Source organism: Alternaria atra, assembly GCF_907166805.1.
Source record: "Alternaria atra isolate CS162 genome assembly, contig: 25, whole genome shotgun sequence".
NCBI classification, from domain to species: domain Eukaryota; kingdom Fungi; phylum Ascomycota; class Dothideomycetes; order Pleosporales; family Pleosporaceae; genus Alternaria; species Alternaria atra.
Window position 1 is genome coordinate 4,046,097 of NW_025091323.1, and position 26,754 is coordinate 4,072,850.

Here is a 26,754-nt window from a genome sequence, read left to right on the forward strand (position 1 = left end):
ATTGCACTGGTCTGACCAACAGCTCGTCATGAGATTCGAAACATGAACTTCGCATCGACGCATGCCCAGTCTGTTTACTTGCCGAGATAAGTGGCGCCAAACCGCGATGAAGCATGTTTGCAGTGATGGAGCATGTTTGGGAAGAGACACATCAGGTTGGTTGGCCGTGGAGGAACCGCACATCCGACGCCGCAACATGACAATTAAGCCTCGCCCCGGTTGCTTGTCTAACATCTCGGATACGCGAGAGACATGGAGAGAATCCTCCGTCGGCTGCTTCTTCTCGAGTTGCGGGCTGGCGGGCCCTTTGTTTCATCCTTGCGGCGACGCCCAGTTAGCTTGTCTGGTCTTGGCATTGCGAAACACTACTCCCGCGGCTTCGTCAGCTCACCGGTTCATGCTCGTTGACGGCATAACCGCGCGTCGTCAAGTTCAGACGACTCGGCAGACAGAGATGTGTGCTTCCAAAGCAGCAGAGCAATAACAATCGTCAGTTGAAATGAGGTGGCTGGCAGAAACAACTTTCTAGCATCGCCACACGCAAGCTAGTTCTGCCGTTAGAGAGCCTCTCGTGCGACTCTGACGTTGGCTGGTACCACGGTACTGAAACGTACCTGCAGTCGATGCCATGCCTGTTGCTAGCCCTCTCCACATTTCTTCAACAGCGTCAAGCTGGACGCGTAACGACCCCCATCCCCTTATCGATACCTCTCCGATGAGGCTCGAGGTGCTTTTGAGCCAATCATGTCGCGGTTACCAGACCCATAGACCCCGTTTCTCACGTTTACTAGCCAACTAGGCCGGCTTCTAGACTTTGTGCCTGAAAACCTGACAGGAGCTAGGCTTGATGTTCCCCATGGATCATCATCAATGCAGCACGCATAGCGTTTTGTCTGCTGCCGCGTGGATCTCAGCTTGGCCTTGAGTGTCGAGTTAGCGCTCCCACATCTTTCATCATGCGTCGGTATCGGTTCGAATTGCAGGTACGGGTTTCATCTTCCTCAAGTTTCACACTCTCTACATCGTTGGTCGCGTAGACGTTCCTTCTTTAAAAGCACTCTCCTCGCACACTCCTTGAGAACCGTGGACTACCATCAGGCCGAGCCTTCTGTTCTGTTTCTTTCGAGGAAGTCGTGTTTCGTTTCGTACTTTTCTTTCTTTAAACCATTCCCTTCTTTCCAAACGACAGGTTCTTCCAGTCCGGCTGCCGGTCAGCATTAGCTCAACATGTTCTCTCTACGATTCCTCTTTTTCGTCACTCTTTTGGCAGCCGTTGTGCTAGCCGTTCCCGCCCCTGCACGCAAGAGGGGTCTCCAAAAACGTTCATTCAAAGTTCCCAGGCAAATCAACAGGGCTCACCCTACTGGACCCAATGGCGCTGCTGCCATGAGGAAGGTGTTTAGGAAGTACAACTTCAAGGTCAAGGAAGACTTTATGGTCAAGGAGGGTTTCATCTCATTCTCCAAGCAAAGCCAGAACGTGACTGCGGCTGCTGCCACTGGTGGTAACAAGACTGGTACTGTTGCGGCCAACCCCGAGGAAAACGCCGCTCTGTTCTTGTCGCCCGTCGATATTGGTGGTCAGACGCTGAACTTGGACTTCGACTCTGGCTCTTCCGATCTGTAAGCTCCACACCTACCATGTGTTTATGCAGCACAGTTTACTGACTCTTATCGCCCAGCTGGATGTTCAGCACTGAGCTCGACCCGCAATTGATTGGCCAGCACACAGCTTTTGATGCGTCCAAGTCTACTACCTTCAAGGCGACAGCCGGTGCTCAATGGAAGATCAGCTACGGTGATGGTTCCGGCGCTGCTGGTGTTGTTGGAACCGACACTGTCACCATTGGAGGTGTCAAGGTCGAGGGTCAGACTGTCGAGCTTGCGAACCAAGTGTCTCAGTCTTTCGTTCAGGATACCAACACTGATGGTCTTGTCGGTCTTGCATTCTCCAACCTCAACACTGGTAAGTTTCCTATGCGAGATGTACACATGTATTTGTACTGACAATAGCCAGTAAACGATGGTACCAAGAAGACCCCCGCAAAGACCTTTTTCGACAACGTTATGCCCAATCTAGACATGCCCGTCTTCACTGCCGATCTCGACCCAGATGGCACCGGCGTGTATGAGTTCGGCAAGATCGATGCCACCAAGTTTGAAGGCGACATGGCATGGATTCCGGTCAAGGCCGACACTGGCTTCTGGCAGTTTGGCTCTACCAAATTTGCTGTCGGCGATCAGCTTTTCGAGAACCCTCAAGGATCCGACGCCATTGCCGACACCGGTACATCGCTCCTCCTCGTCGACCAGCAGGTCGCCGAGGCATACTACTCGCAAGTCAAGGGTGCTCAGCTCAACGCTCAGGTCGGTGGTTTCATCTACCCTTGCGGTGCCACTCTTCCCGACATGAGTGTTGCAATCGGTGACTCGTACATGGCCAAGATCCCCGGTAGCCAGATCACTTTCGCCACTGTCGATGCAGCAAACACCACTTGCTTCGGTGGTGTACAGGGTAACCAGGGTGCAGGTCTGCAGATCTACGGCGACACCATGTTCAAGGCACAGCTTGTTGCTTTCAACGGTGGTAACCAGTCCCTTGGTTTCGGCCAGAAGCCAGTTCCTAAGTAAGCGCACACGCTTAGTGGAAGGAAGTACAGTTTTACCCGCATGTACATAGTTCGATATCCTTTGCACATTCACTTGAAAATATATGGAAGAATCCGAGACAAAGCATGGCACAGTGTAGCCACGAGTTAATGAAAGAATAAATCAACAAATCATCCAAAGCATCTGTGTGCGACTTGCTCATAGTGATACTCCGCTGACTGTATAACCACGTGAAGGCCCTAGCGTGTAGGTTGAGGAAGGCGCAACTCTCGAACTTGAAACTCACCGTTTGCACTAGTTTCAGTACTGAAGCTGAAGTATCGCTATTCTCACTCACCTTTGTCGATACAAAAATACCTCGGCCGTGTCTGCAATGGAACTGAAATTCGACCCAGATCCCATATCGCAAGAGCAGGATCCAAGCATCCTCGAATGGGCGCGAGCGCAACGTGCCTGCGTAGATTACGAGACTGAGCTGCTGTATACTGGCAATTTCCTGGTGCCATCAAACGATGATTTTGATCGATATCTTCACGATCCCTCTAATGCGACCATCATTAGTGCCGTCAGCGCACTTATCAAGGAACGACTTGCAGTGGACAAGAACGCTGCACTACTCCTCAAGGCAGTACATTCCCTTAGAGAAGTGCCTACAACCGACCCGTCAGCGACTAGCAGCCAAATGTGGATACGTGGTCTGAAGCAAGAGCTGCCGGTATTGCAATCGGACCATCAGCTCGATTTGCTGAGCTTCGGTAATTTAGCTGTGCCTGACTTCAAAACCTTGCAAATCCCTTCCGAGGTTACTGTAGAGCAGAACGACGAAGGCTTCGGATGGCCAACCAAGTACTTCTCCTATCCTGCACAGTGCGACGCGCAAGTCAAAGCCGAGAAACTCGCTGTCACGAGGGAAGTGTTGGCTTATCTGCAGGAAGCTATTCGAGATGCGTATATACCGGAAGATGGCGAAAAGATCGAAGCAGAAGGCATGATACGAAAACAGGTAGGCAAAGCTCTTGTTAGTATCCGTTTACTAACTATGCAGAAATCGATCGTCCGGCCTGTCACACCACCATTGCTCCCACTATCGCCGCCAGTGACACCTTATATTCCATCCTCACCTGCAAATCGTCTGCCACTAGCTTCATATAGTAGCGACTCGGTCACTGTTGAGGCGCAAGCTTTGCACGACCAGATCATGGCGGCGGATTCTCTGCTTCGCAAGGACTCTGATAGCAGCGACTCAATGTTACTCGATATCACTAACCCACCCAATTTCGATACTGTCTTCGAAGTATCCACCTTACTCACACTGAAGCGCCGAGCCGAAGATCTCAAGGTGGAAGGTCCGCTCACGCCACCAATGTTTTCCACTTCGCCCATGAGAAAGCTGAAAACTGTGTCTTTCGCAGACACTCTACATGAGTACATTCCCTACGAACCATGGGGTCAAGATCTAGTGACTGGTGAGGGAAACAAATCCGGTATCGAGTCCGACGAGTTCTTTCAAGAAATCGAGGCCTTGGCGGAGCAAGCGAGGAGGGGAATCGACCGTGAGCGATTATCAGGCGCCGACACGATTGCGAGAGTGAATATTCCTGAAGTTGACTTCTCGCTACCCATTGCACCATGGAATGAGTACAATCAGCAGAAGGGTGGCAAACATCGGCCTGGTGGTTCAGAGCTTCAAGCCCAGATGAATTTCATCTCGCGGATCAAGCGCGAAGACCTAAAGTCGGCGACGTCGTGGCATGGGCTTTCGGTTCTGGAAAGAGAGTTAAAGTGGGGCTTTCTCAATACCAAGGTGTCTACTCCAAGCCTCCAAGAGAAGCTTCATGGCGAGTCTGAAATGACTAAGATCATCACTGAAGCAGAGACCAGTGACTTTGCGACCAGCTCTGCACAGGTATGGAAGCGTGAAGGTTTGCGTATTCTTGATGAAGACGAGAACGAGGAAGAGTTGGATCCGGAGGAAGACAACGAGCGGTGGGACATGGAAGCCCTGATACGCAAGCGAAAGTTAGAAATGGAAGAAGAGATGGAAGAAAAGCATCGAAAGCGGACATCCGCGCAGAAGTCTGGACACCTACAGATCCAGCCGCTTAGAGTGATGCAACAGAGTCATCATTTTGAAGGACAAGGACCAGTTCCGATCTCAACGATCCGATCGAAGACGATGAATCATGCCTCTCAGAGACCGCAAGCGCCCAAGGATGCGAGTGGCGATCTAATTTTTGGTGGATTCTCAGCGTCAACCGCTCTTCATAAGTTCATGAAGACGCGGGGAAAGCCCGTAGACCCCGCGAAGGTCAGTACGAGCGAGGCGCCGGATTTGAAGGGATATGCTCGATCAAGGCAATCTTCGCACCGGCCAGCGACTCAGGACCAGCAGGCGCAAACGGTCAATAAGCCACTGCCCACACTGCCCGCCGTTCCAAGCAATCTAGCGCCTTGCTCTTTCGTGATATCGTCGACCTTCCTCCAGCAGCGAAGAATGCTGAAACAGATCGAACAAACTTACCCAAAAGCAGAGATGGTGTATCGGGACTACACGCTACCGCATTCAGTAGCCAGAGAAGCCGACATTATACTCTCGCCATCCACAGGACTGATCTTTACCACTTTACAGCAGGTCAAACAAAGAGCTCTCCCCGGCCAGCCAGATAGATCACCAGTGAACGAACGTATGATGACTCTTCAATTACGGTACGAGAGACTGGTGGTCCTAGTGGGCGAAGGCCTAAGCCGTGAAATGGAAGAGCTGGGATCAAGTCGGCCGGATGACCCACGCGATACAGAGGCACTAAAGGCTTTTGAGGAATTTGCTAGTAAACTGGAGGGTGATGTGGTCGTTCGGTATGTTCGTGGAGGGGAAAAGGCTCTCGCACGCTCCACGGTGGTGGAGATGGTAAACTATGGACTGCCACACGGCTCTGTGGACATTGGCGACATCAAGCCTATTGCTCAGGAGACAAGCTGGGAAGTCTTTCTTCGTCGAGTAGGATTCAACCCATTCGCTGCTCAGGCGATCGTGGCGTGGCTCCAAAAGCCCTTGAATGTGCCGGTAGTTCCTACTCATCACGCGAAAACCGTGTTAGCCATCGGTCTACCGCGCTTCATACTGATGGATAGGGAAGAGAGGATACGTTCGTTCCAGGCACTAATGGGTGGAAGTAGGGTTCTCATTACGGCTAGCAAATTGATGGATCAAGCATGGGTCAGCGCTGTGCATGGGTTCAGGATGTGAGATGAGGAGAGAACTGGGGTATGATCGATGCTGCGGATTTATGGCTTGCGATGTACAGAAGTCACATGGAGTGACTAAATTTAGAACTTCAAGATTTTTCGTGATGGAGCACTACGCAGCATTTCAAGAGACTATCAGCCTGAGCTACCTCGAAGACGGGTGAACGTGGGGTGAAGCTTGGACCAGGAATGACGCAGAAACAATTCGAAATATCGCGAAGGCTGCCACAACAATGAATCTTTCATGACAAAAGTACTTTCGTTCGGCTTGCAGCCTTACTGCCACTCCAAGTACATCCCCGCTCACAGACTCGAATACTGAGTCTCCAACACGCCCAACATGTCTTCCGTCGGCGTTGTCATCTCAGGACGGCCTGTCGTGACCGAACCTTCCTCGGTGATATCGCCTACCCAGTTCGCGTTCCAGATTCCTTCGCAGCCGTCGTTCTCCCACATCGTCATCTTCCTACTCCCAGGCGTTACATTACCAGATGGCACAGCCGCCGCCGTATACGCGCAACTACCCGGCACCACCGACTTCAAACTTCTCGGCGCAATCGCAAACGAGAAACCTAGCGCGATATTCAAAGTCAACGCAAAGGCTGGTGGACCCGCAGGTGGTGGACTAGGCGACAATGACGATGCCATGGTGGATGAAGGTGTGTCAGTGGATGCGTCGAACGGTAGCACCGCACCGCTAGCTCTTGGGATAGCTATCGAGCCTGCGCAACAAGTCGCTGCAGCTTTGGAGCAGAAGAAGGCACAAGATGCCGCGGCATCGGCAACACCGAACATGGGACAAGGCAACGAGTTAGTACTTCGGGGGCAGAGGAGTGTGGAGACGAAGGTACTGGCACAGAGGATCATTAAGAATTGTTATGACTTCTTGACAAGCTGGGGCACGGGAGATACGGTGCCGTTGAAGGCATTCCAAGCGTGGTGGACCAAGTTTGAGGGCAAGATCGAGAGGGATCCCGGGTTTTTGGAGAGAAGCGATGGAGGCTGAGGGCAAGAACGATATAGGTGGGTTACAAGCCTGTACGATACGAAGCTCGCAGACAGCCTCTCAAAACGCCTTGTTGACACCATCCCACTCCGGCTCCGCGAGCGACGCCACGTACATTGCATGCGGCCACGAAACCTTCGGCGCCTTCTCTGGCTTTCGCTTCGCCTGTTCCACTACCGCATCACCAAGCACCTTCTCGATCCCTACCCGCTCGTACCGCACTTCCAACTGCTCTCTCAGTGACTCGAGCACCTCCCAGTCCGCGCTCTTCCTTCCAAAGTCTGTGATAACGGCGATTCGAACCAGCTTCGAGAGCTCGCCAATCCTTTCGGCGATTCCCGGGCTGGTATGGCACGCAATCGCTGTCCAGACATCATGCGCATCTGCTCCTTCGACACCGTGGGTGAACAGAAACCTGACTGCTGCATCGGCGCCCTCAACCTCGAAGCGCTGCGAGCCATCATACTTTTGCGTAGTCCCCATATCGTGAAAAAGGCATGCGGTGAAGAGTAAATCGCGGTGGTGGACGTCTGTGAAATACTTTGATGATGTGTGTTTGGCCAACGCGTTAGCATAGAGATAGACTCTGATACTATGGTTGAGGACTGCTGTATGTAACAGATCAGCTGCATGTGTATAGGCAGCTTTCGATATGTCTGTGTTGGGGCTGCATTCCAAAAGACGCGGATATGTCTCGTCATCTGAATCGCGGGCACCAGTGATGGCCAGGTCTGATGGTGGGCACATTGCTGCGTTAGACGATATAAATGGTGATAAATAAATCAGAAAAGAATGTGTGCAATTCCATGGTGCTATGTGTCAGTCTTATATGACTTTGGACGCCTTCTTGTCATTTAATTCCTAATCGAGAGGAAAGGCGTGAGGGAGCGGGGTTAGCCACCATACCTCCGAGAACTCAACTCTCACCAACACGACTGGCCTGGACAGGATTCTTCAATCATGCACTTCAACCAACATGCGTCAATAACTTGATCCCTTTTTTTAAATTACTGTTTGCATCGCGACTTCCTTGGCTGTAGTTCTGACCTTTCTCTAGCGCCGATCGGCAGTGCGTATCTTCCAGGTACCGCCCACGCTCACACCCTAGCAAACCAAACGTAAGCCGCCTCACGACTAGAGGCCAGTAACGACTATCAAAGAAGACTCCCAGCATCGGGATTTGCTAGCATACTCTTGGCATTCTTACTCGACACATCCTAGCGGGTCCAGAGTGTGGGGTATCGCATGCAAGGCTTACTGATAAGACACGATGTCGCGGCGACGCATCTGGAGAGTTTCCATAGCCAAGAAGTTCAAGCCTTGCTACTACTCGGAGGATTAACTAATTGAGCTGCTTCAAGACATACCAAGACGGTATGGCGATAGTATTTTGTCCGTAGCTCGACACTGGCTTGATAAGCGGCCGTAGAGATAGGCGTGGTAGGTTCGCCGGCGGTGAACTTGGCATTTGAGCTGTGTAAGATGGAGGTCATAAGAGAGTATAAAACCTGGCGTCGGTTTCTTGTAAGCATTGATTAGAGTTCCAGTTACGCGCGCCTTCCAGTCGGCGAGATGAGGTTCCCAGCTCACCTCCTCCCTCTCTTCACAACGCTTACCCTAGCATCACCAGTCGATCTTAGTCGGTCAAATCTCCACCGACTTTTCGTACGCCAGGACATCCAAACACCAATCAATTCGTCCCTTCCTAATGTCACCATCTTCGCGACCGGTGGCACAATTGCATCACAGGGCAGCAGCAACACACAAACCACTGGTTACTCTATCGGCCTAGGCGTGCAACAGCTCGTAGATGCCGTCCCAGAACTTCTCAATATTTCGAATATTGCCGGCTACCAGATCTCTAATGTCGGTTCTGGCAGCGTCAATGAGACTATCAGCTTGAGCTTAGCGTATATGATTAATGCTGAGTTGGCGAAGGAGGAGGTTTCTGGTGTTGTGGTTACGCACGGTACGGATACGCTCGAGGAGACTGCTTTCTTCTTAGAGAGTACGGTGAATTCTACAAAGCCAGTTATTGTCGTCGGCGCTATGAGGCCAGCTACAGCACTGAGTGCTGATGGACCGCTCAATTTGTATCAAGCGGTTACTCTTGCTGGATCGCCTGCTGGGCGTAATCGAGGGACAATGGTGAGTGAATCAATCAAACTCATCTACAGAACACATTTTAACAGCATTCCTAGATCGTGCTCAACGACCGCATTGGCTCCGCATTCTACACGACAAAGAACAACGCCAATACCCTAGACACCTTTTCCTCAACAGAGGCAGGGCAACTCGGAGTCTTCATCAATCAGGTTCCATACTTCTTTTTTGCGCCCTCAGAGCCTGTAGGTCGCGTAGTCTTTGATGTGACCAACGTCACAGACCTAGCATCTGTACCTATTCTATACGCCCACCAGGACATGGATACCTCACTATTCAACGCGTCTTATGCCTCGGGTGCTCAGGGTATCGTCTACGCAGGAGTTGGCGCAGGAGGTGTGTCTACCAAGGCTGCTTTAGCCGCTGAGGAGCTGTATATTGCCACTGGTATTCCGATGGTTGCTAGTCATCGAAGTGCAGACGGGCTGGTACCAGACAGTGGTTACTTTACTATTGCGAGTGGATTTTACAACCCGCAGAAGGCGAGGATTCTGTTGCAATTAGGGCTCACCATTGGCTGGAGTGAAGCGGAGATTAGAGAGGCCTTTGCATTGAGTTATCCTGCGCCTTGAGGAGGACATTTCATATATGCGTTAGCAGGTTTAGAAAATACCACGAACTAACTGCAATAACTTCCAATAGATAATCTACTACATCAGTTCGTGTGCTCAGTGATTCCGCCGCCAAGACGGGTATATCGGACGAGTAGAAGGCATTGCTGTTATAAACTTTAGTCTACGTACTCCAAACCATGTCTCCACACTCGAACAAGTATCCATGCGGTTTACATATCCTTTACTCTTCAAAAGACATCGCCTTACCGAGCAAATATGAACAACGAGGAAATCTCCGATTCGCAGAAAGAGGATATACAGTTCAACGACATGGTGAAAAGGAAGCGGCGAAATAGGAAGTCAGCATAGTGGATGAAGTTTATGATTGGTTGCGTGTCAGGCTACAGTGCTGCCTGCTGGCTGGTGTCAAGACGTTGCTCCTAAAAATGGTCTTGAATTTTCGTAGACTGTAAGGGAAGAATACGCGACGCTGTTTGGTCGGACTTCGCTGGGTTCATCGTGCGACGGACCAAAATCACATACGGCTGATTGCGCGATGCGCCGTTGGAGTCGTCAGTGCACAGCCTCCCAAACTCCTGGGCCAGGTCCCGCTGCAAGGCGCTGCACCATCGACGTCATGACTTGGCGCTACTACAGGAAGCCAACATTATCTCCATAACTACATCCATGTACCCGGTAATCACGATGTTAAGTTGCAATTCGAATCCGCAGTCATGTCGAATGAAATTGCTGCAAACCGCTCGGGGCTCAAGGACTTTATCTCTTCCATAGCGACCATCTCGGGAGATCTTTCAAATATTACTGCGCCGCCTTTTGTACTAGCCGACAACTCAACGGTTGAGATACCACAGTACTGGGCGGACCATCCATATCTTTGGGCTGCGCCGGCGTTGGAAGAAGATCCTGAGAAGCGCGCGTTGCTTGTGCTGAAGAACTTTCTGGGCTCATTACGAGGGCAGCAATATGCGGGGCGGAACGAGGAGGATGGTGTCAAGAAGCCGTTGAACGCTTTTCTTGGCGAGCTCTTTCTCGGCAGCTGGAATACTGAGGAGCTGGGAGAGACAAGGTTAGTCTCCGAGCAGGTTGGCCATCATCCACCAGTAACGGCGTGCTACCTGTGGAATAACCAAGTTGGCATCCGAGCTGAAGGATTCACGGAACAAGAGATCACCTTCTCAGGAAACGTCAGTATCAAGCAAAAGGGTTATGCCCTTGTACATGTCGACAAATACAACGAAGACTACCTCCTGCCTTTGCCAAATATCAAGGTTAAGGGTCTGTTGGGTGGGGTCCCACATCCGGAGTTGTACGGTGAATACTCTCTGATCTCTTCGAACGGATACATATCGCACATCAAATTTGAAGGCAAATCCTTCTTTGGTTCCGGTCACAAGAATGGATTCGAAGCAAGATTCTTCCACGCAGACCGACCTGATGAGACAATCTACACAATCGAGGGAGCTTGGAACAGCACGTTTACCATCAAGGACGCGCGGAACGGCTCCGAGGTGGAGACATTTGACGTTAGGACCATCAAGCACATACCCATGACTGTGCCTGACCTTTCAGAACAAGACCCCTGGGAAAGCAGAAAAGCATGGAGCGACGTCATCTCCTCTTTGCATAAAGGCGACATGAAGGGCGTCACAACAGCGAAAAACGCAGTCGAAAACGGCCAAAGGCAAATGCGCAAGGACGAAGAAGCAAAAGGCGAGGAATTTAAACACATCTTCTTCAAAAGAGTACCCAACGACCCAGTCTTCGACAAACTAGTCAAGCATGACCCTCAAGCTTATACCGTCGACCCCTCGGGCGGCATATGGAAAGTCGACAGGGAAGCCGCGGAGCAGCGACAACGCCCGTTCCGCGGCGACCTAACACCTTCAAACCATAGAGTAGGTGGAGCGCAAAAACAGGGGCAGACGCAAGAGGGTAGGCGATCAATTAATGGCCAAGATCAGCAGCACAATGGGGCTGCTGGCGCGGTGGATGCGGCAACGACGTCTAACGGCAACGCACCGGACGTGCCGGTTCAGGTTGGAGCGCTAAGGAAATCGGTCGGCGACGCAACGCCTCGTGAAGAACGGCGTCCAGATTCGGCGGTCGAGAGTAACGGGGATTCCCGTCGTCAATCGGCTAACGTAGTCGAGGTTACTGATCAGATGGTTGAGAATTTTTTGAGAGCCAAGACGAGTAACCTGCGCTTGTAGATGCGGGTCGGCGTGGGGATTTTTTGTTCACTGGACCCTCACGTGGCAGTTCCCCAGTTCCACAAGTGTCACGATACTTCTAATGAGAACATGGCACACAGACAAGCTTAATCAACTATCCTTTTTATTTTTGTTATGTTGTTTTGTCTGGCTCGCGCCGACATGAGGGTGGTATCATGGAATCTAAATTAACTTATAACCCGGCCGTCTTCATCATGTACTTGTTCAAACCGTCGCCTTCCTCTTATCAGCCTATCGCCGCTCGTTCTTCTGGTTGATGTGCGTCTCCATAGTGATTTCGCCAACTCGGCATTCCTCATCAGATACCTTGCCTCCCCCCTTGATCCTCCAGCTATTGAAGACTTTATCGCTCTTCTCGTTTTCCGCGGAAAGATCATCTCGCAGTCTCACAGGCGCGAGATTTCCCATCCCATAGTCCTCGTCGATTTCCGATTTGGAAGGTTTCTCAGTCTTCAGCAGAGACATTGTCATGCTGAAAAGGCTGGGCTTCTTTCGCAGCTCTTTGTTCGGGTCGTTGTTCCATTGTGGTGTCCGCACGCCAGATGGACGCGAGGGGCCGAATGATGAGTTGGTGAAACCGAACTTTTCGGAAATTTGTCGCCAGAGGGGGCGGAGGGTAGCGAGGGAACCAGCCGTGATTGCGAGTCCTTGTTCGATGTCTGACCAAATCGCGATGTCAACCGTGGCCCAGAGGAAGTCGGGGTTCTTGAAGTCCATAACGTATCCCATGCGAACGCAGACGGCCACACTGGCGATGCAGGCCATGCCGAGAATGGGTATCAACAAAACCCTCGTCTTGACCGACATGTTCAAGCCCCAGATGAGAAAGAAAGGTAGAATAGCAAACGTGAAGTCGCTAATGACCGAAATGGCGCTGTACAAGAACGTGAGACCGATGATGACGTCCACGTTGATACAAGTACCATCCTTGATGCTTTTGTTCCAGAAGAAGCTGACCGGGTGGCATTGGAAAAGAGTGACGAAGAAGAAGATAAGTCCGCAGAGAACCGTGAGGCCCATCGCACTGTAGATGATGTACTTGTGGAGCTTCTTGACGGTGACGCGGAGGAGGAAGAGGCCGATAGACATCTTGGATGTGATCATCGCCCAGCAATACGCGATATAGCAGAGCCACCAGTACTGTAGGTAGTGTTAGTTTTCTGGTTGATGAGATTCCATTGGCCAAGGCATACCCGCATTGCTTTGTACTGTTGCTCGCCTGAGAGTGTATCCATGTGACGTCCGGTGCCATAGTGAACTCCACCCTAACATAGTTAGTTAAGACAACTAGCAGGTAGAATTCATAGATCTTACAATTGCACAAGTGGCGAACATTACATGGCTACATAATGCTGCCACCATCCACCAATCGTCCGCTCCAAAAGCTTTAACGACGCGCGCCCGTACGTAGACTCGCAGCACAGTGGCTATGAATGCAAGTGAAACGAACGTCGAGCATACCTACAAACATTAGCGGATAGTTTTTATTTCGTTCAGGTTCCGGCAACATACCGCCTGCAGCTCAGGTCCTCGATTCTCGAGTTCGTGCCTTGTAGCCATGATGATGGCGTAAAGTCGGGCAAATCTGGTTCCCCCCAGATTCCTGAGAAATCCGGCGGGTTTTGGCTCCATATACGTTGTACCCGAAGTCTTGGGTATCAGCCAAAATGAGTCAGCCCACAATTCTAGCGAGTCTCGATTCGATGGGCACCCAGGGGAAAGGCGGCTCGTGGGCCTGCCCAGTGCTACTGAATGGGAAACACCGCCGCCATGTCAGGGCAGGGTCCGGTTGCACGCCATGCTGATTCAACGCTCAGGCGCTACGATGGGGTTCAGGGATGTTGTGGCGATTATTCCCGTACTTTCGCAGCTTCCACTCTGGGCGTACATTCTCGGTCCCCTGCCGAGTTACGTGAGTAAAAGAAGATCATAATTTGTTGATAGATGCTTGCGGCTCGTGAACCTCCCGCAATCTAGACTACCCGTACACAATAAACGTCGACGGACTCCGTTCCTATCAATCAAGTGCCCGCTCTGACTGCGGATGTCAGAGTTTTCGGTCCCAGGCTTCCCGTGTGTGTAGCTTTCAAGACTTTCGAGACCCGCTCTTATTCCACATGCTGACCCCGATTTTGGTTTCTAACGTTAGGGAAATCCGGCTAAACGCCAAGTTTCGCTGTCGCGTGGCCCAGAGACGGGAAGGATCCGCGTGGCTTCAGGGACTGTTTTCGATGCATGTTTGCTTGCGCAGTTGCATGGGAGTCGTGACCCTGTTGGGATGAAATTTCCACCAAGGCATAATAAGCGAGACCATCTAGCACGGTCTTGGTAAAACACGTGGGAGTTACATGGGTAGCTAGGAAGTCGGCGACCTTAGCGGCAGATCGTGAAACTTAAATGTTGAAATGCCGAGGCATGATTAGTGGGTGATTGATCAATGGGGCATGACTCAGTGACAATGCACACCAAGGCACTTGAAGACGGCTTGTTCAGTAGTGGGACTGTCTCCCGGGTCGCTCTTGTCGCTCTTCGCCGCTTGACGCTGACGGAAGCTACTCCGGCGATGTACGTAAAGCTGTTGACATTCATTATCTGATGGAAAGGGGAATGCCCAAGTAAAGATATGAGGGATGAGCCGCGAGTCGTATTAAGTTTGCAGTTCGATTCCCTTCGATCAGCCCGATATGGGAATTGAGTTGCATTCATCCGCTCGAAAAGACATCAGCATAGCCAGGAACGCCTGATCGCCCTTGTATCCTCCACACCGCAGGCACCTCTCCTGTCCCTCAACCCAAGGTGGAAGATCGGCCTCAACAAATACCTGAAAGAGTTCGTCGGCCAAGCAGACACGGGAGGAAGCTCAACTGGCCAGCAATATGCTTTCGACGACGATCGTACTTGGATACAATATCTCGGCTCATCACGAACTTCCCCGTCTACGCATCCCCACTACGTCGACAGTAGCAACTCGCTTTGATACTAACGTCAGCTACAGCAAGTGCAATCCTCAATTGCTGCCCGATGATACCGGCCTCATCCCTCCGACCCAACGTCAGCAAACTCTCATGGTAGCCGCGCAGGGCCCATACGTTGTTCGGATGTTGCCTTGCCCGCGGTAGCGTATCATCGAACCCCAGATCTGCTTTATAGGCTGCCGCCGCATCTTCTATTCGGCCCTGTTCCATCAACAGAGCGGCATACGCATGTCGTGTCGGTTGCATCCAGGGCCAGGGCTCGGCGTATACGAGGTCATCATCACGTTGAATTGCCGTCTCGAGGTGTTTGAAAGCTTCTTCGTAGTTGCCTTTCCGGTACTCAAGCTCGCCATTTAGCATTGCAACTCCAACTTGCAGGACAACGTTAGACCTATCTTGGTTAGTATGATTCTGTTTTACATATGGGGGCTCCCGCTGTTCTGGAAACTTTGACTACACTGTACCTGTTAGGAAAATCTCCGCATATCCGCGATGCTGGGATACGCTCTACTGCTTCTACTAGGGCGTCGCGCTCCTTCTGTGCCTTTGCGACATCGCCAGTAGCGGCATATGCAACGCCTTTGCCGTAATGCATCATTGCTGTTGTCACACAGTGAAGATTTCTGTCCGACGGCATTTCGAGCGCGATGAGATCCTCCCACCGCCCGAAACGAACCAGGACATGAACCCGAACTGACGCGAAGTTCTCCAGCCAGTCTGCCATGGGCGGGCTTTCGATGCGTAGTAGCGAATCAGGCAGCGACGCCTCCATCCGGTTGACTGCATCTAGTGCGACCTTGAATTGACCTGCAAACATGGCTGCATATACGAGTGAATGATAATTATGCATCATGTAGAATGAGTAGAAGTTTCTTGCTCCATGCTCGGCAACATACTTCTCGTCAGCACGGCAAGCATCCACATTAGCGTCTATGGCACGTCGATAGTCGCCAACAAGGATGTCCAGATGGGACGGCATGTGTCTGTAGGTGTATGGAGTTAGTGCATGCCTCACATGTAGTTCGGACACATACCTACAGCAAGTGTCCTCCGTCTGGGGTAAGTTTTCTTAGATGATCTGCGCAGACAAGGGCTACTTCCGGCGTTGCTGACATCTCCATAAGATGAATGTACAGATGGAGAACTCCTGGATGTTTGTGTGAGCTCTCTTGCTGTAGGGCTTTCTCGAGCACGGTCTTGGCTTCCAATGATCGAGCACCTGGTGTCGGATCGCCAGTCTTGAGATCCCAAAGATTCCACGCCGAGAGGCAGACGAGGGAGTCTGCATAGAGAGATGCGATATCGAGGTCGCTAGAGAACCCCTCATAAACGGCCTTCATGGCTTCGGCATATTCCTTGTTGCATGCCTGGAAAGCGGCTTCGTCTAGACCTTTCGGCACACGCACCTGAACAGCGTCGATCAGAGCTCGTTCGATTTCCGTTGACTTGGCTGCGTGTTTTTTGGCCTTTTCGTTCGCTTCATTTATCCTCCTTAGTGTATTCTTGAGCTCTGTCTCATCGAACAAGTCCCAAGGCTTATTGTAATTCGGTCCGAGGGCGAACGCAAGCTGTGGCGATCAGCTACAAGAATAACAAGACGTCTCTGGGGGCTTGTCAACGACCTACACCCCAATAAGCTATTGCGCAAGTTGAGTCTTCGTCGATAGCTCGTTCGAAGCATCGGGCAGACTCTTCATGGTGAAATGCGTAACACCAAATCAAGCCGCGATCAAACCATTCCTGTGCTTTTGGACTGGAAGTGCTGATCTTTCGATGGAAAGAGCCCAGATCGTATCGATAAGGAGTTGAGTCGTGCATTGTAGTTATTGCCAGGTGGGGTGAGTGTGGGATTTGTGTATTACAAACATTGGGCGGGAGGGTGGCTCTTGCACGTATGAAGCGGAACGTCTCCGCGTCGGTAGGCCAGACCTCGGGGTCGCTTGCGTGGCAAAAACACGGTCGAGTCGTCTCACAAACCACGTCCTGTCTTTTTACAGCAAGCTCGGCGGCTTTTGTACGACTACTCGTCAAATGCTGTCCATTCTGGCATTCATCATTTGCGCAGACTCGCACACCACTGTACCTAGGTAATGCACGCATCCTTAGCCGCAAAATATACTCAACGATTCCAAACCTCTAACCAACACTGGTTTGACGACTGCACCCAGGATGGCGGTGCAAGTGCCAAGGAGTTCTTCTACCTATAATTGGAGTTGTAGAAATAGCAAGAAAAACTCCTACTCCGTTAAACTACTTTACTCCGTTCACTAGGTTACTCTGGTTACGCAAAAGCAGCATGACACTCAGAACACGTCGTCAGATTACACCCTCTTTTTATAGCTCACTACTTGTAATGCTCGTGCTACAAGACGACAGCAATTTTTGTGTCCCACAACCTCATATCAGAGTAGCCGGACGCCAAGGCTTGGTATAGGCCTTTTGGTCCCCAAAAGAGAGACGCCCCGCTGACCTGAGGTGAAACTTGGCCTCGCGCCACCAGGCCCTCGAGTACTGCGGTTGCATTCTTTGAAGATTGACCTCCGTCCGCTGGTCTGGCTGGTCGCGGTATCCGTCTTGTGAGGAACTACACGATTGAAAGATATCATGAATCATCAGTCTGAAGCTTTGTTACCTGTTTCGCTTGATGAGCCGTCCCCTGCTCCATCATGGGAGTCGAATCCAGTACGAAATCCGAGAACGATTCCGGTTGAGCGCCATGGCGAGATGTATAGCGGAGCTGGCAGTTACGAACGACTCATCTCTAGGAGACCTATATCGCATGTAGAAGAGGATCTAAATACGGAGCCATCGACTCGGGTCGAACCACGCTCATCACCACCTCTCCTACCTCCCTTCCATGAGTCCAAGGTAACATCCGGACCGCCTCCGAACCGCAATACAATAACCTCATGGGTGTTTGAGATCGTTGCATTAACAATGAGTGTGGCCTCCATTGTCGCAATTATCGCAATCCTTATCCACCAGAACGGTAAACCTATTGCGGCCTGGAAATTTGTCCTCACGCTGAACACAGTCATCGCCACTCTTGGAACGATAGCCAGAACTACTCTGGCTTTTGCTATGAGCCCTTGCGTTGGACAGCAAAAGTGGAGCTGGCTCCGTCGGAGGTCTGATAGTATACGGGCTTTCCAGAGGTTCGATGAAGCAAGTCGCGGCCCATGGGGCGGAATACGGCTATTTATCTGGCTGAAATTTAGGTACGGTGCCCTTGAAACGTTATGTGCGAGAGTTCAGCTAAAGATATTACAGACATTGGGCAGCTCTGGGAGCTTTAGTAACTGTCGGGACAGTTGCGTTCGACCCTTTTCTGCAAGCGGTCATATCCACGTACGGCCAAATGGACAACATCAATGCGGACCCAATCTCTACCGTGGGTCAAACTTGGAGAGTTGATGGTGGGCAGATTGTGAAGTCTCCAGGTTCCGCTATGGTAGGATTCAACTCATCGGCTGGATGGCTCGGTATCATACAGGTAAGTCCCAGTATACAGCTTCACGTCAATCGACCATCATCCCCCTAACGATATGTAGACGACTAGTCGACCAGACTTTGGGATGGTAAGCTCCATCTATGGTGGTTTTCACAATGACTCAGTGCTTACTGGAAATACCGTGGCGTTTGAATGCACTACAGGCAACTGTACCTGGTCGACCTTTGTCTCGGCTGCTGTGTGTAGTTCGTGTAAAGATATATCCAACGACATCTTTACCCAATCAGGGTCCGGGATGTACAATGGAACTAACGTTCCCACAACTACCAACGCGGGACTCTACGAAAATAATTTCACTATCTCTGCGTGACCGTATTCAGAAATCCGAAATTGGAATGGCTACTCAGAGATTGTCAACGAGAATTGGTGGAATCTCACCACTGGCAACTCGCAGTCCTTGTCCCGAACTCTTATGACGTTGAACACCACTTGTAAGTCGTCGCGTACCCTGAGGCATGCGAACATCGATACTCTGATGATGGCTTTTGCTATCGTGAGGGCACCTGATGAATGGATCCAATCGAAAGTGCCTTGGGAATCATCGCGGCCAATTGCGACAGAGTGCGCGCTATACTTTTGCACGAATGCTTACCAAGCCAAAAGCCAGAACGGAGTACTCCAAGAGCGTGTGATTGGTTCATGGGCTATTCGAGATCAAGAATCTTTCGCAATCGATCCTTCAGGTAGCATCCAACCGGAGCCGGGGGTGGAGGCCGTACAAGGAGCTCCGTGGCTTGACGTCGATATCGAGGATCTATACGACCCGATAGAGACTGCAGATCTGTCAAGGTACGATCTACGTCTCAAAATTGGTCCGGATCCAATCGAAGGTTTTGCACGCCCCGATGCGATAGCGCAGGGTGTTAACATCTCTCATGCGCTCATCAGAAGCACGATCAAGTACCTCCACGAATTCACAGGACGGACTGAAGACGACATCAAGATGGCCGTTACACATGGCAACGAATCGTACGTGCGTCCTATCGCCTTCCCTTTCAGCGACGCACCGCCTGTGATCGACGCGCTTTGGAACTCTACGAATTTGACCGCAACTTTCGAGAATGTCGCCAGAAGTCTCACTAGTCAGATACGCAACACCTCGCCTCAGCGACACGAGGGGTCTACGCAAAGCTGGGTGATACACGTACGGGTGGACTGGGCGTATTTAGCGTATCCCATCAGCATGCTTTTGATAGGAATACTCTATGTGATTCTTGTCATAGTCGAGTCTGCACGACTGAGATTACCAGTGTGGAAGGAAAGTGCGCTCCCAACATTGCTGTATGGATTCGACGATGAGACTCAGGTGTTGCTCAGGACAAGGGAGAACTACGAAGGAGGTAAAAGGGTGGACACGAACGTGAGGTACGATGTTGATGAGAAGGAGGACTGTTTGAGATTGACCGCTGATTAGGCAATGGCCGTTCAATGTCTTTATGGGCGTTCTTTGCGCAATACATGTCTTGGACCCTGCAGGAAACTATTTTCGCAACGACGCTCGCGCGGCCGTTTCTCGATTTGAAGTAGATTAGCGTGTCCCATATATGGAAAAGCCTCAATTTATCTTGGCGTAGCAGTGAAAATCCAATGAAGAATCATTCAAAGAGGTTCTAAGAACAATGTTACTATTGCATAGAAGCTTTAGGGCCTCATCCTTTCTGTTAACAGTCGGAAGTTGTGCAAGGTTCGTGTGATAACTCAGGTGCAAGGTCGACAATCGCGCTAGCATCTCGTTACGTCACCTCGCTTCGTTCCGATCGTGAGGACTCATTCCGAGCAGTTGTACCACTCGAATCACGCCACGAAAGTCACTCGACGTACCGAATCCTCACCACAGTCTGGAAAAATCAATGCTAATACTCAGCTCTAGAAACCTCTTCAGTAAATCCTCAAGGATCATCAATAGTGCAAGTTACATACGCCAACGCACATCGCTTCCCGTTGTAAAGCTTCCCCGAACGACTCAACGCCGACCGAAAAATATGCTGCATTCAGCTACCGAGTCAGCGAAGAAGATCTTCGCGCCCACGAGTAACTCTGAAGACCCTGGCCATGCAACCCAGTATAACAAAGGCGCACTAGACCGTGAAGACCTCCTTCCCACTCCAACCGACCAATTCCACAAGTGGTTCCAGGAAGCCCAGGCAAACAACGTTTACCAACCCGAAACCGTCACCTTGTCCACCGCCGAACTACCTAGCGGTAGAGTTTCCGCACGTACGCTTTACATGAAAGAGCTGGACGATCGCGGCTTCGTCATCTACTCAAATTGGGACACGAGTCGCAAAGCTAGCGATGTACGAAGTAACCCCCATGCGGCATTGACTTTCCATTGGCGCGAACTCGAACGCCAAGTTCGCGTCGAAGGGACTGTAGAGCGGCTTACGTCCGAGGAATCGCAGGTTTACTACGATACTAGGATTCGCGGGTCAAGAATTGGGGCGTGGGCCAGTCAGCAGAGTAGTGTGATTGAATCAAGAGAGCAGCTAGAGAAGAGAGTGGAAGATGTAGAGAAGAGGTTCAGTGGCAAGGATAAGATTCCGGTGCCGGAGTTTTGGGGTGGAATGAGAATTGTGCCAGAGATGGTGGAGTTTTGGCAGGGGCGGCCGAGTCGGTTGCACGATCGCTTTATTTATAGGAAGGTTGGTGGGGACGAGAACACGAAGGGGATCAAGGAGGCGGAGTGGACGATCAAAAGGTTAAGTCCTTAAGGAGGGAGAAATAGCATTGGAGAAGCACGTGTAATTCGGACAAGTCCCAGAAATCATACCTTGATTGGAGCTTCCTCCTTCCCCCGCCTACTTCACCACCCATGTGGCGCAAACAACTCTCATGAAGCGCTTGCCCACCTTGTCAGGGTCTTGATGACGCGTCACCTTGCTCGTTTTACTACTGGTTAGAACCCGATGCTCTGTTTAGAACAAACCTTAGTACTAAGTGGGATACCCGCCGTGAAGACTACATCGGCAATCGTCCAGTGCTCATCTCTCACCTCGTCGTCACTTTTTTCATTGGAGTTCTTAGTGACGACTCTCATAGTAGTAATTCCAATATTTAGTGGGGCTACTTGCAATGGCGTCGCATTACGCTCTATACAATACGCAGGACTATTGATCGTGGTTTAGGCATCACATGCCGTACCTTGAAAGCTGGCAAAGAGTTTGATCCTTACCTCACGCAGTTCCTGATACTGATTTTGTCCGAGCCAAACACATCTACAAAGTCACTATCATCAGCTGTACAAGCGATCGGGGCTACGAGAGCCTCATCTCGATGCTGCAAACCAACGACCTAATTTATACTTCAACATATCTTGGAGAGCTATTAGAGCTCTGCGATGGTCGTCCGATAAACTCACACGAGAGACCTGCATTCTCATTCCTACAATGTCAGCCACTGAACGTCTTGCGACGACCTTCTGGCTCGCACATTACCGCACTGATCTGCTACTATACTAACAATGTATTTGCCAAACCTAACGAACTTCTATCCAAGGAAGCGCAAACGAGCTTCCCACCTGGACCAGTGTGCTCATAACGATAGGCGCTCTGCAAGACTTCTTGTACTTCATATATATTCAAGAAGAAGCGGGCAACTGGAACTGTATCTGTGCAGAACGGGAGACACAAAGAGAAAGCTGGGCTTTGAAATTAGCAGGCAGGGCATTCGAATGCCGTATAACTCGCTGCTGGACGATCTGGCATATGTCGTGTTTCATAGCACTGCTTAGAATGCCTTTCAAACAGACATAGCAAAAAGAACTGGAAATATGTGTGAAGCTAGAGTTGATGTTCACCAGAATGTTATTGTCTAGCCTACTCCTTGCCTCCAAGATACCGGTAAACTACTGAAAAATCTTTGCCTTTGCAGTTTTCGGCTTTTTCACAAGCATCGTAGAGCGCTCTTGCAGGTTCCCCTAACGCGAGCTTGACACCTGCCTCATCAGCAGCCTTTAGCGCGAGCTTGAGATCTTTGCTGGCCAGACCTATGCCAAACCCTCCTTCATAGCCTCTGCTCGCAGGCGAGCCCTCAATGACACCAGGAACAGGATTGTTAACCTCACTGGGCCAGCACTTGCCAGTCGCTGTGTTGATCATGCCAGCCAGCGCCTTTGGATCTAAACCCCACTTCACGCCCATGCTCATGGCCTCTGCAGTTGCAATGTTGTTGAGCGCGAGCAAGTAATTGTTGGCAAGCTTTCCCTTGAGACCGGCACCCGGTCCGCCAAGGTGCACTACTCTCCGACCCATCATTGACAGCACCTTGGTAGCACCCTCGACTGCTTCTGGCGGCGCACCGATCATGAAGGTGAGCGTGCCAGCCTGCGCACCAACCACACCACCTGACATAGGCGCATCGATGAACTTCCCTTGACCCGTAGAGTGAGCAGCTTGCGCCACCTCACCAGAGGTCATGGGATCGATGGTCGAGCAATCTATGAAGAAACGCTCTTTGTTGACAGAGCTGTCTGAAAGAAGAGTAGCTGGCTCCAGCATCTCCTTGAAGACTGCCTTTACATGCTTTGGTTCTGGCAACGAAGTAACAATAGTTTCCTGCAACACTGTCAGTGTACCGCGCTCGAAGCTGGTGACGAGAAGATGTGTTGAGTATAAAGCATCAGAGGATTGGCTATAATATTTGTGTAATCAGGAGGAGGGTCACGAATGACCCCAACTTAGATCATTGATAGGAAAATTAATTCATCATAGAGCGATAGGAGGTGATGAAAGAGATATACGTACGGCTTTCTCGGCGACTTCTCGAACGTTCTTGGCCACTTGTACGCCTTGTGGGTGTTCCTCAAGGAACTGCTTTGTAGCTGCGGTGTTGACATCGTGCACGAAGAGAGTGTCTTCAGCCGGTATCTTCGCTCTGAGGTTCTTCGCCATGGGATATCCTATCTTGAGTGTTAGGAGAGGGTAGTCATGTGAGCTGCTATGGTACTAACCCATGCGTCCCAGTCCTATGAAACCCCATGTAGCCTGCAGGTTGTGGGAGCTTGAGAAGCATCTCCGCGTACTCTGGCGCGCTGCTGTAGGTGTTGATCTCCGCAGAGGCGAAGCTAGCGCCGAGATTGTCCGCATCGTGTGATAATGAAGAGAGGGAGGTGATCTGTATAGTTGGATTTGGCGACGTGTTGCGGAGAGCGGTTGGAAGCGGTCTCCGCACTCATGGATCGCGTTCAGCCGAGGTCGCGGTCCAAAGCAGCAGCTGTGGGAACATTGCCAACACCCCTACGCGGGGCTAGCAGCATTTGCGTATGCATCGCGAATGCTGTGGACCTGATTCCAGGCTGCTGGAGTTTGTCTTCCGTGTGACTTTTGTGAAGCTTGGGACTAAAGACGAGTGGGCGGGTGCGAGCTCAGAGAAAATTACAGGCTGGCGGAAAAGTAATTCCGGCCGAAGTACGCTAGGTCCAAATCGTCGTGAGCACGTTCACAGTGCTACACACTCCAGCACTACAATGTTCTCTATACATATTCACATATTTAACGTATTGATCTCCTGTTCTGGTACATACCTGGTGATAAGTTCTGTAAAGGCAGAACTGATAGAAAAAAACTTATTTGCATCGAGATATTAGAAGCTTTAGGGCTTTCCAAGGTTCCTTCATCCATTCTGGCTTTCGAGTTTAGATCCCATGTACTTCGCATGTGGCACACAGTTTGAAGAACGCATGTCGCTTTCGTTCTTCGACCGATTGCAATCTGATCAGCAGATCAGCGATTGCTCAAGATGACTGATTTGGCAAGTCGCAAATCCACTCGTCTGATGAGTTGGGTCGTGAATTTAATGCACACGCTGCTCGACGACCGCCTTCCACGCTTCCCATTGACTGTATGCAGGCGGAATACCCGGGTCTGTGGAGTCCACATGTTCACATGCTTGAGTCCTTTCCATCGTTTTCAGGCTACAGTGCCCTGAGTCGGGTTTCGGTTTGCCCCTCTGGTTTTTCCCTGGAGTGCGTTTACATGATCTGGTCAACTCTTCATCCGTATTCCAATTGTGTCGCTTCCACTCTTCAAAGACAAAAGCCGACAGATCCTTGCTGAAGCAAAAGAGCGAACGATGACGCAAATTCAATCCATACCTACCAATTTGTTTAGAGCGGACGTAGTATGAGCTGTTGAGCACATCCAATACTCGAGCCTACCATCGACGCAAAGAAATCTGCAAGAGACGATAACGGAGCGTTCCGTCAGCGAAGGCGATGGACACACGGCCATCCGAAATTGGCAAAAGACATGACTGTCAACGTGTTCGATTCAGAGAGTAGCAGGCATGGAATTGCTGTCCAGTCTATACAGCCGCTGTCGCTATGGATACAATGTTAGTCATGTCTCATATGGAAGATCTCTGGGCCTCGGTATGTGGAGGTTATATCATCGACGGTATGTGGAGGCTATATCATCGACGGTATAGATACTCATCTCATTCACCATCGCATTATTCACGAAAAAGCAGTAGTTATGCGGTCTGAGCCAAGCCGGACATGAACTTTGGAAGTGTTTGGCGCACTGAAGACGGCAGAGATAAAGGGGACCGCGGCACCGCGGCACCGCGGGTCGTGGTGGACCCAAACGTTCGCTCCAGGCAGGAACCAAGCACCGACTTCCACCTGCGAAATACCTGTCATCCACAACTTCGATAGTATTATGAATGCGCCTTTTCTTTTGATGATATGTTGATACAATGGGAGGTCTGCAGGAGTCGCGAATCGCCCTGGGACCTGTCTGCAGCGGACTTGCTCGCAAACAACCCTCTCCAGAGCTCGACCAACCCATTGACTCTATCCACATCATCGACGCACGCATTACTTCTTCTGGATATGCGTTCATCCATCACCAAAACATACCCTGCCGTTTATCCGCCTCTGCCTTCCCAAGCCTAAGCGCCGCGCATGGTAAGGCACTTCAGGTTTCCAAACGATCATGATGCAACTCGGCACTCCTCGCCCCACTCATCTTCAAACGGCATACTACGCCACTACCCATGCACATTTACCATCCTTTCTCTTGGCAATCAAGGCTGTCAAACCTCGTTTAGCTGACGTGCAACAATGCGACAGCTTGGCCGCCGTGGTCTTACAGCTTCGGTATCCACACGGTTGTGTGCTATAGGTTGCTTTGTGGCAGCCCTACAGAACCTCAGGCCATTTTCGATGTTTGAGGTATTATGGGCAGGAGGCAAGGTACGTAGGCAAGATTCAGGCTGTGGATAGAAGACGGTAAGGGTTGATTCAAGCGCGCGGACAGAGTATAGTGGAGGAGGCAAGTCTATATGAAGTCAAAAGTATTTGTATGGCTTTTCTTGCGCTATTGGAGTTTCTTCACCCTTCATTCTCTTCACATCGCTCTTTGACTACGCAAACCGTAGAACGGTCTTTACATAATACTTACTTTCGATTCTTTACTCCACCGTTGAACGGTATTTTAACTCTTTTGTCTATATACCAGCGATACCTTTTTGTAACTCAAGCTATTCGCTATTACACAATGAAGTCTTTCATCTTCTCTATCGCCCTTGCTGCCACTGCAAGTGCGCTTCCTGGTCCGGCTTTCAGGACTGTCAACAGACTGCCTAGCGTCAAGTGTATGTTTATGCCCCCTTGTTCTCATCTGGACTATACTAACTGAGAACAAGCCAACCCACTTCGTCGCGCCAACCAGATCATCCCTGTAATCGTTGGTGGTCCACAAGATACCTTCATCCCCAACACTGTCACTGCAGCAGTCGGCGATATCATCCAATTCCAGTTCTCCAACGGCAATCACACCGTCACGCAATCGACTGCTGATACAGCATGCACCCCTATGGAAGGCGGTATCCACAGCGGTCACATTCCCTTCGAAGACGGCCAGACAGATGTTGGAACCTTCAACATGCCTGTCACTAGCGCCGACCCCATGTATCTGTACTGTGCTACCGGACCGCATTGCCAGGAGGGTCAGGTCATGATGGTCAACCCTGCGAATACGCAGCAGTTGGCCGATTATGTCAAATTGAGCCAGCAGAGTGAATCCAGCACTGATGGCACTGACGTTGTGGGTGGAACGGCTGGAAAGCTTGCTTTGGACACTGCAGCGTAAGTCTTTCTCGACATCCAGGATATGCTGATGCTCCTGATGAACAAGATACTGACTCTGCCATAGCTTCGTGCCTGCACCACCAGAGGATCCGGCCGCCGCGCCTCCGCCTCCCGCCGCGCCCCCTGCTGGAGAAGCCCCCGCAGAGACACCACCTGCCGGAGAGACTCCTGCTGCAGAAACTCCTACTGAAGCACCACCCGCAGAGACTCCTGTAACAGAAGACCCAGCAGCAACTCCTGCGGAGACCACTGCCGCCATGGTCTAGGGAGCACATGCTCAAAGCAAACGAGGAGATACGGAAGAAGGGGTGCGTTTGATTGAGGGGGTTTCTAGAGATAGATGAAGCAT

General features: G+C 50.9%; 11 protein-coding genes across 12 annotated transcripts; 8 read left to right on the top strand and 3 right to left on the bottom strand.

The window, feature by feature from the left end:
- Window positions 1-1,227: 1,227 nt before the first annotated feature.
- Window positions 1,228-2,630, top strand: ALTATR162_LOCUS6416 (uncharacterized protein; the record flags this gene model as incomplete). The annotated part of the gene is made up of 3 exons (XM_043314037.1): window positions 1,228-1,622; window positions 1,682-1,965; window positions 2,017-2,630. The coding sequence occupies 3 exons, from the start codon at window positions 1,228-1,230 to the stop codon at window positions 2,628-2,630; spliced, it is 1,293 nt and encodes a 430-aa protein (XP_043169972.1).
- Window positions 2,631-2,982: 352 nt separating this feature from the next.
- ALTATR162_LOCUS6417 (uncharacterized protein) lies at window positions 2,983-5,856 on the top strand (the record flags this gene model as incomplete). The annotated part of the gene is made up of 1 exon (XM_043314038.1): window positions 2,983-5,856. One exon carries the CDS (start codon window positions 2,983-2,985, stop codon window positions 5,854-5,856), a length of 2,874 nt encoding a protein of 957 aa, XP_043169973.1.
- Window positions 5,857-6,195: 339 nt separating this feature from the next.
- On the top strand, window positions 6,196-6,861 carry ALTATR162_LOCUS6418 (uncharacterized protein; the record flags this gene model as incomplete). The annotated part of the gene is made up of 1 exon (XM_043314039.1): window positions 6,196-6,861. One exon carries the CDS (start codon window positions 6,196-6,198, stop codon window positions 6,859-6,861), a length of 666 nt encoding a protein of 221 aa, XP_043169974.1.
- Window positions 6,862-6,921: 60 nt separating this feature from the next.
- On the bottom strand, window positions 6,922-7,608 carry ALTATR162_LOCUS6419 (uncharacterized protein; the record flags this gene model as incomplete). The annotated part of the gene is made up of 1 exon (XM_043314040.1): window positions 6,922-7,608. The coding sequence occupies one exon, from the start codon at window positions 7,606-7,608 to the stop codon at window positions 6,922-6,924; it is 687 nt and encodes a 228-aa protein (XP_043169975.1).
- Window positions 7,609-8,433: 825 nt separating this feature from the next.
- ALTATR162_LOCUS6420 (uncharacterized protein) lies at window positions 8,434-9,596 on the top strand (the record flags this gene model as incomplete). The annotated part of the gene is made up of 2 exons (XM_043314041.1): window positions 8,434-9,009; window positions 9,063-9,596. 2 exons carry the CDS (start codon window positions 8,434-8,436, stop codon window positions 9,594-9,596), a joined length of 1,110 nt encoding a protein of 369 aa, XP_043169976.1.
- A 716-nt stretch (window positions 9,597-10,312) lies between these two features.
- ALTATR162_LOCUS6421 (uncharacterized protein) lies at window positions 10,313-11,809 on the top strand (the record flags this gene model as incomplete). The annotated part of the gene is made up of 1 exon (XM_043314042.1): window positions 10,313-11,809. One exon carries the CDS (start codon window positions 10,313-10,315, stop codon window positions 11,807-11,809), a length of 1,497 nt encoding a protein of 498 aa, XP_043169977.1.
- Window positions 11,810-12,061: 252 nt separating this feature from the next.
- On the bottom strand, window positions 12,062-16,623 carry ALTATR162_LOCUS6422 (uncharacterized protein; the record flags this gene model as incomplete). 2 transcript variants are annotated; one of them, XM_043314044.1, is made up of 7 exons in its annotated part: window positions 12,062-12,970; window positions 13,024-13,095; window positions 14,815-15,196; window positions 15,270-15,788; window positions 15,840-15,859; window positions 15,903-16,373; window positions 16,432-16,623. In XM_043314044.1, 7 exons carry the CDS (start codon window positions 16,621-16,623, stop codon window positions 12,062-12,064), a joined length of 2,565 nt encoding a protein of 854 aa, XP_043169979.1. The 2 variants fall into 2 exon arrangements, with proteins under 2 accessions (XP_043169979.1, XP_043169978.1); XM_043314043.1 differs by having other exon boundaries at window positions 15,844-16,373.
- A 786-nt stretch (window positions 16,624-17,409) lies between these two features.
- On the top strand, window positions 17,410-19,730 carry ALTATR162_LOCUS6423 (uncharacterized protein; the record flags this gene model as incomplete). Its single annotated transcript, XM_043314045.1, has 4 exons — window positions 17,410-18,023; window positions 18,076-18,298; window positions 18,357-18,501; window positions 18,637-19,730. 4 exons carry the CDS (start codon window positions 17,410-17,412, stop codon window positions 19,728-19,730), a joined length of 2,076 nt encoding a protein of 691 aa, XP_043169980.1.
- A 568-nt stretch (window positions 19,731-20,298) lies between these two features.
- On the top strand, window positions 20,299-21,027 carry ALTATR162_LOCUS6424 (uncharacterized protein; the record flags this gene model as incomplete). The annotated part of the gene is made up of 1 exon (XM_043314046.1): window positions 20,299-21,027. The coding sequence occupies one exon, from the start codon at window positions 20,299-20,301 to the stop codon at window positions 21,025-21,027; it is 729 nt and encodes a 242-aa protein (XP_043169981.1).
- A 1,104-nt stretch (window positions 21,028-22,131) lies between these two features.
- On the bottom strand, window positions 22,132-23,400 carry ALTATR162_LOCUS6425 (uncharacterized protein; the record flags this gene model as incomplete). Its single annotated transcript, XM_043314047.1, has 3 exons — window positions 22,132-22,869; window positions 23,059-23,213; window positions 23,265-23,400. The coding sequence occupies 3 exons, from the start codon at window positions 23,398-23,400 to the stop codon at window positions 22,132-22,134; spliced, it is 1,029 nt and encodes a 342-aa protein (XP_043169982.1).
- Window positions 23,401-25,812: 2,412 nt separating this feature from the next.
- Window positions 25,813-26,671, top strand: ALTATR162_LOCUS6426 (uncharacterized protein; the record flags this gene model as incomplete). Its single annotated transcript, XM_043314048.1, has 3 exons — window positions 25,813-25,909; window positions 25,961-26,402; window positions 26,470-26,671. The coding sequence occupies 3 exons, from the start codon at window positions 25,813-25,815 to the stop codon at window positions 26,669-26,671; spliced, it is 741 nt and encodes a 246-aa protein (XP_043169983.1).
- Window positions 26,672-26,754: the final 83 nt, after the last annotated feature.